Source organism: Semicossyphus pulcher, unplaced genomic scaffold (assembly GCF_022749685.1).
Source record: "Semicossyphus pulcher isolate SPU_LCO1_2020_fin unplaced genomic scaffold, fSemPul1.0.p SCAF_8, whole genome shotgun sequence".
In the NCBI taxonomy this organism is placed as follows: domain Eukaryota; kingdom Metazoa; phylum Chordata; class Actinopteri; order Labriformes; family Labridae; genus Semicossyphus; species Semicossyphus pulcher.
Window position 1 is genome coordinate 22,682,982 of NW_027211759.1, and position 7,942 is coordinate 22,690,923.

Genomic DNA, 7,942 nt, shown 5'->3' on the forward strand with positions numbered 1-7,942 from the left:
CCCATTGTCGTCTGCATTTTGACCACAGTCTAAATACCCATGAAGATTGGGCAAGTGAGTTTGCTGACGTGTGAAGAGTCCTCTAAATGCTGCGAGTACTCAATCAGAAATGATCAGCACTGCAAGTCCCAAACTTAAGTCCCTGTACTTTGAGAAAGTTCCTCCCCTCTAGCAGGGATCTTTCAGGTGTAAAAGCACCTGGAACTTCAGTTGGACCCTGGTCCCTGGTGGGAATGCACTCAGTGCCTCCTGAGGTCCCCAGTCCACGGGGGAAGTGCCTGCAGTGGAAAAGCAGCTTTACCAGATGCAGGCTTTTTTCTGCTTCTGCCTCACTAAATCACCCAGCCTTCTCACTCCCTGATAAATGGTACATCGGTGCTAATACATAGATGTTCTTTAAAACACTCTTTGCTCTTTCTGTTTTTGTTTCTGTAAAGTGCACTTAACTGCAGCACAACTTTTGTTTGTAGGACAAAAGTTCTCTCACTATTCAATCATTACATCAGTCATTTTTAACAGCTTTGAGGACACTGAGCCGCAGGACATGAAAGAAAAAATTCACGTCCCAAACTGAAAATGCTATTTTTGTTAATATTGTGAATCTAATAAAAAAAAAGGTATGTTGTGTATCTCTGTGTATTTTGTATCGGATGTAAAGAAAATCTGTCTGCACATGTGGAGTACAAGTTTGTATATAGGACACAACATATGCGCAGGAAGTGCCGTTAGCATCTTTTAGACCCCATTTTCTGCTTACTGTTAATAATGATACCCCTGATCATTTGCCCAATAAGTCCTCATTACATTGTTAGAATATTATATCCATTCTTTTGTTTTATTTTCAACCAGAATAGGCCCCATAGAGGACAATGGGGGAGAAAGAGATTCCACCTCTTTGTTTCAAAAGAGAAGCCAATGCAGAATCTCTTAACCCTGCAATCCTCCTAAGGGCCAGCAGGAGGCGACTCCAACGGCTGAAAGAAGACATTTTATAATCTATGAGAAAAGGAGACAGCTTGATACTCATTTTATTACCCTAGTAAACATTTTTCTAATAAGTTTATAGTCTGAGTTACAACTTCAAAGTCCTCAATACAGCATGATGTTCATTTTGTAAGTTCTGTTCCCATTAAGAGCAAGCTAGGTGTTAAAGAAGGGTCTGCTATAGGGCTGGCTACCTTTGATTGAACCTGTCAGTAAGGATAGAGGTATAGATATGCACATCCATCCTTTCTATAGAGCAGCTCTTTATCTAGTGTCAAATTATTGTATATAAATTATATTGTGTCATAGGAAGTGAAACCTCTTATGCAAGTGGAAGTCTTAAAAACAGGATGATGCGTTTAAAAGCTGTTTGTGTTGTTGCAGCTTCCACTGGTCCCCACCAAAGGACAATAAAAAACATGAAGATACACGGCATTATAGTTGAAACATTTTTATTCCATGAAAATATTAACCATTGGCACTTAATTTACTCTGATAAAATCAACTTTTAAAACCTTTTGAATCAGGTAATAATGGAACAAAATCAGTCCACGATGGTGGACCAAAGCATGTGAGACAAATGGTTCTGTTACAGCAGACACTCAGCGCCACCTCCACCTTTTTCAGCTCATTCTGACATTTCATTTTGCGAAAACAAGCATTAATTAATCTGTCATGAAATCAGAAGGCTTGTTTCTGTTTGCTGTTTGTACCGGCATGTACGGAAGTCGATTTCTACCATTATAAGAAAATGAATTGAAATGTTAAATTGCAGTGAAGGACAAAAAGCACAAAATAACAAAGAAAAATTGGCTTGTAAAATCAAATCTATGACAGAAAGTAAATGTTAGAATTACTATGTCATTTATTCTCTACCATGTCTTAATTAAAAACACGTGCTTTAGAAAGTTTGGAACTTAGCACTTCTCAAAACTCTATTTCAGCTGGTGCCGTCCGTCAAATGTAAGTATTGATTGAACTCCCATCTCTATATAGACTTTATATTCAAAGTAGGCTATGTTTGGCATAGCTGGTGCAACCCAGCGCTGGCAAATTAGTGTAGTATTGCGGTATCTAACTGTTCACATTAGACTGTTTGCTTTGACCTCTGACCTTTTCCTTTTAATTAAAGGGTAGAATATGGGAAATACATGTTTACTTTTTAACAGGGCAAAGGTAAACAAACAACGTTCAACAAAACAAAAGTCCATGCAAAGTGCCTTTAACTCCCAATTAGCACACTAGCTAACGAAGCTGCCAATTAGAGACAACTACAACATTAAAAAAATAATGTACAGATAAATACGAACTGAAGTCACTGTCAAGGTGTTAGATAAGTGCTGCTGTAACAGAACCAGAGAGCACACACACGTGCTCGAAGAGATAAATTACACAACCATAAAAAAATAAACATTCTCCAAATCGTACAGCATAAAAGCAAGGCTGAGGGCTCGACGACAGTTCATCCAAACAAGGCTCATTTGTTTCTGCATCAGCCAGACTGCATTTCAGTCAGGTGCTGTCAAGTCTTTGTGGGAACAAGTATGTTTACGTTCATTTATCTCCACTCAGAGAGAATAGAAATCCATATCAGACAACAAAAATAATTAATCAGGAGAACGCTAACATTAATTTGATGTCGTTGATGTTTGGTGTGGTGGGGATCTCATTTGGAGGCTCCACAGTTAAAGTGTGTGCTGAACTTCTGTACACTTTCTTTACAATCTGTGCACGTCCGGGTCAAAGTCTCCTCAGTATCGTCTGATCATCACTCCCTGGTTTTATATATTTGATTACCAGATCTTAACTTAAGCCCCAAATTCTACATTCTAGCATCAATTTGATTTGTTGCATATTTACACGCACTTTTGAGACACTTCCTCCACGTGTAGCTCGTGAAGAACACATGAAGGATTTTAAGCCATCTTTGGTTTGGAGGGTTAAAGAAATTCCTTGAGGGATGAGGAGAAAATCACTTTGTTCAGTGTGTTTGTGAATCTTACAAGATAAAAACTGGCCCACCAGCCTCCAGGAAACTGGTTTTAATGATAGACGCTGGAATGAAAGTAAAGCTGCAGGTGGAGATGTCAGTGTGATGGGAAGGAGTGAAAGTGTCTGATTTTATAATTACAATATTTCCAGCTGGAATGTGACGTGCAAAACGATCTGCACCAAAAACCTTCAAGAAAGAAACCTTTAAAATATTTCCTAAAACGAGCAAAAGTTTGATTTAAATGGTGTTGGCCTTAAAGGGGAACTGCTATTCTTAAACCTTGGCCCTATTGTTTTTTCATAATTTGTCTAACAGGTACAAACAATTTGAGATTGCTCCAGAGGATTGTTTCAGCTGGCAGTGACGAAATGTGCGTCAATTTTACTTTGCAGAATACGACAGATGCTGCTTTACTGTTTCCCCAATCAGTTAGTTTTTTGTGTTATTGTATGTTACACAAATATCGTGTTGGATCACAGCTCAACCTTAAAAACAACAAAGTCAGACAAAAAATACAAACTAACTGATCCTAGCAGCAGTAAACCAGCAACTCCTGTATTCTGTGATGTGAAATTACCAGCTTTGTCAATGGCTTCTAATGGAGAGAGCGATGCAACGGCTGTTCTTCACTCTTTAAAAAAAAGGTCTTTCTCTGTAGGAATCCTTTCTGTATCACTGCCAGACACAACGAATAACAATCTGAGCCTGTCAGTGTCAAAACACTAAGTGGACGTACTTTGATCAGGCACATTTGCCCTCAAGGATTATGTTGCAGCCATTAAAGCCTATGTCACTGCTGCAGGCTGAAGCACTCTACTGGAGAAATTCAAACATGTTTTGTACCCCAAAATATGTAAAAAAAAAAAAAAAAATAGACCCCAAAAAGGGTCTGTTAGAGGGACTTTGTGTCAACCTTAAATATTTAATTGGATATTATGCTGATATGGGCACATCAAATTCTAAAACTTAAAGATATAATCTCAAAGATTTTCACTTAAAAAAATGTCTGTTAAGTCACTACCTATCGCTCAATGAGGTAACACAATGGTGATTGAGCCTATGGCCAACCGATGAAAGCCTTTGCATCTGCAGTATATAGTATTATTATGGACTGGGTGTCTGGTGAAACTGAAAAAATCACAAGCGACGTCCAGTTAGTGACGCGTTTTCCATCAGCCAGCAGTGGTTCAGATGAAGGCAAACAGTCTCACAAGAAAAGTGACCGTCAGCGAGGAAAATCAAGAGTTACAACCGGAGCAAACCGTGGACGTCTGGATGCCGCCAAAGGTGCCGCCAAATAAGAAACTGAGAACTTTGAGATCATATCTTTAAGTTAATTACTCTACATCTGTTAATATAAAGTTAAATAAATAACATTAAATGGGAGTGAATGAAATAAAAACATGTGATGTTTATGCCAGATTTGTTGATGTTTGTGTAGAAACAGAGGCAGCTTTTCATCATACAAAGATAAAAAAATAAATTAACAAATCAAAACCAAAGTAAAATCCCAGAGCGGTGAACTTTGCCACACATCACCACAGTAGTATATTTCTGATCATGGCATCAGCAGCTAATTATAGTATCATATAAAATCATAACTAAGCAGGTGCTGATACAGAAATATCAAACTGAATCACTTGCAAACACATCCTTTTTTTTAAACTAATATAATCACACATACGATACCAATTCAAAAGCACCTGACATCTCCCGGAGCAACCAAAAACACTCAATGAAGACTGCGGGGGTTTGATGAGTCCATTAAAACAATAAGTTCATGTTTGGTCATAAAGATTAAAAAGCTACAAAGACCTGGAAATAAATTAGAATATGTACAAATGCCACAACATGACACACCTGTGAAACAAACTATCATTCATAGAGATAAAAGATCAAAAGCTGTTCCCATGTTGGGGTTTGTTCGGTAATGTGAGCACATGTACGCCCCGTGTTTAAACCTCTGATCTGTTTCTAAACAAACAGCAGATGAGTGAGATAACTGTGGAGACATTCGCTAACAATCTGACTCTGCAAAACCCTCCTCACTTGTGTCCTAATAAAGCTTGAAGGAAACGCGTGTTAGGTGCTTCAACCTAATTTGGAATTAACAATAACTCAAAGGCAGTCGCACTAAAAACCCATCTGAAGTCAAAAGAAAAGATGAGGAAGAAGAAAAGGAGCAGCAAGAGACAGTCCTGAAGATAAAAACCACTTTGGAAGTTAGAAAATAGAAATTAAGGCCTCCGAGGGAAACAGCCAGATTCTTGCATAAAACCATCGTCCTCCTGTTGTTCTGTCTCTCTGCAGTCATTGCATGAAGTCAAACTGACAAACTCGCACACACACATAAACACACACAGAGCCCCTGAGAAAGGTTAGTGTCATCCGGCTGCTAACCTGTAACCCCCTGCACCGAGGGAGAACAGCATCCCGCTGCCTTCACATCAGACGAAGTTATCTAACGATCATTATTTCTCTCCACTTTGGAATAAACTGAGGACGTGTTTGTAAAGAATCAGCTCACACTGTGTGTAGTGATGTGAACGCAGCATTGTGCTGTCCTGCAGTGGACATCATGAAGTCAGAAGGCTTAGTGCTGCTAACACACCAACACTTTACACTCTGAAGAGAATCCACTCTGGTCCTGGTCCGTTAGTAGGAAATGACATCATGTCCCGGGCCTGACTGGTTTATGTGTCCCAGGGTTTGTTTCCGTGACAAACTCAGGTCCCGTTCAGGAGAAGGTGCGACTGCTGTCAGACTCAGCCGGCAGCCTCTGGGCCAGGCAGGCTGGCCTCCGTGATGCTAAAGGGTGGCGAGTACCCTGAGGAAGGAGATAATGAGGACACAAAACGACTGTCCGACACCTAAAACAAGAGCCTCCAGAGACATCATCTTCTTCCCTGCTGCCTTGTACACACCTGCGATGGCTGCACCTGAAGAAACACGAGGACAACACAGAAGTATTGTCAGGATTGTGCTGACGTAGAAACGTTTGAGCAGCCCTACCCCTGCAATGTGGTCATGGGAAATTGAGTCCTAACATTATTTGTAGAAGTAAACGTCTGTGGCCAGAGGGAAATCAAAGAAATTCAGAGAAATATGGGACACTTGTGCAATTACCACAGTCATATATTCCTTTATGCTATATATACAATATCATCACTTATTTTATTCCCCCCCTAAATATCTGATGCTTGAATCATAGTGTTTGTAGAAGTGTAAAATAAAGTATTAAACAGCGTTACTGTTCACTTTGACCTTGTTTCTAAATAGCTAGCATTACATTTATTATCTATTTTATTTATTTATACTAAGTATAGTCATCTTATGCACTAATAGTTATTTCAGGATAAAATAACTTCTACCTTTTCTCATTTTACTGTGTCATTTAGATAAGTATTGGACTGACCTTGGTATAGGCAGACACACAATATTCAAGGACTTGTACACATATATATATATGATGAAGACTTACTGGTAAGGACTCCCCCACAAACTGGTCCTACGATACCCATTAGGATGATGGCAATGGGCATGAACCGGGCAATCTTGTGCTGTCGCAGTGTGGCGATGGACAGCAGAGCTGCAGGCAGGTGAAAGATCAGAGAGGAGACCGCTGCCCACAGAAATACTCCGTACCACATCTCTGCACAAACACATGAAACCAAACAGCGACACATCACTTCATTTACAGTTTCATTGGTGCAACTTATCCTATTGTATATAAGTAACAGAATACAGGTTTAAATGCTGAATATCACAACATTGCAATGCAGGAACAACTCACTGCAAAAGAAAGCTAGGGATGCACGATATTGATTATTCTGCCGATATTTTCCAACCCTTTTTGCCCATTCGATAGCGATATATTAGACAGATTTTTTCCCACCTACTTGCAGAGAATATCAAGTCTCCCCTGTAGTGGAATTGATATCATGCCTACTCTTATTGTAGTGGCCCACTGCATAATCTGCAGATACCGATAATGTGCCGATAATATTGTGCATCCCTAAATAAAACCCAGTTGAACAACAGCAGAATAGTCCACAAGTCAACGTGTTGGCTCATACCCATAGACTGTATAAAAAAAAGCCATTGTCCATACCTTCATTAGACAAAACGTACTAAACCGTGCAGGCTTTACAACAGCAGCTATTGTGTTACATTATATGTTAAAGTGCTGGTGCTGTTGTGTCACACTGCATCTTACATAACCCAAATACTAATCTGTGAAGTTTCCACTGATTGTACTAAAACGGATTTCAAAACTAAAGAAATTAAAAGCTTTAAAAAAAGTGTTTGCAGTCAAATTCTGAATTGACTTGTCTCCAATTGGTCGAATACAAACAATGTACATCAAAACAATTTCCTAATGTACACATACAGTATAATAACGAATAACAATGCAGATAATATTATGATAATAATAATGAAAAATAACAATAATAATAATAATAATAATAACCTATTTTTAACCTAGTTTGAGATCATTCGTTTTAATACCACACATATGTAAAACATCGCTTGTAAAAAGTCAGACTACACAATTACCCGTTGATGAAGCAGGAAGTTAGCTAGGTAGCGTTAGCTCCCTGGGTGTACAATACCTGAACATTGCTAACGCATAAACTGGCGTCCAATTCATGTAACGGTTTAAGAGACATGTTTTGACGGGAATTAAGCATGTTTCGTTTTTCACGTTGGTTCAAAGCATACACGACTTTATTCACCCCCACCTTTATAGCATTTGAGCTAAACGTTTCAACAGTAATACACAGACTAGCTAACAAGCTACCAAACATTAGCCCACCTGAGAATTCGCCGAGAGATGTGTCGTTGCCATTTTTTCTCGGCACTAAATTTAAACCGAGTATTTGCTGGATGAAGCCTATCTTGCTATACCTGTCCTGCATGTCTCACACTAGTAGTAGACACTACATGAATGAAAGATGGCCAACA

At 39.1% G+C, this 7,942-nt stretch overlaps 1 protein-coding gene across 1 annotated transcript; it reads right to left on the reverse strand.

The window, feature by feature from the left end:
* Positions 1–1,445: 1,445 nt before the first annotated feature.
* tmem170a (transmembrane protein 170A) lies at positions 1,446–7,942 on the reverse strand. Its single transcript, XM_069686660.1, has 3 exons — positions 7,794–7,942; positions 6,459–6,629; positions 1,446–5,916 (listed from the first exon to the last, which is right to left on the reverse strand). Exons 1-3 carry the CDS (start codon positions 7,894–7,896, stop codon positions 5,786–5,788), a joined length of 405 nt encoding a protein of 134 aa, XP_069542761.1. The 5' UTR covers positions 7,897–7,942; the 3' UTR covers positions 1,446–5,785.

Coding starts and splice junctions, on each gene's coding strand:
- tmem170a (XM_069686660.1), bottom strand. CDS start 7,896: ATGCAGGACAGGTATAGCAAGATAGGCTTCATCCAGCAAATACTCGGT. Junction 6,630..7,793: donor ATCTCTCGGCGAATTCTCAG/GTGGGCTAATGT, acceptor GTGTTTGTGCAG/AGATGTGGTACGGAGTATTT. Junction 5,917..6,458: donor TTGTGGGGGAGTCCTTACCA/GTAAGTCTTCAT, acceptor GTGTTTCTTCAG/GTGCAGCCATCGCAGGTGTG.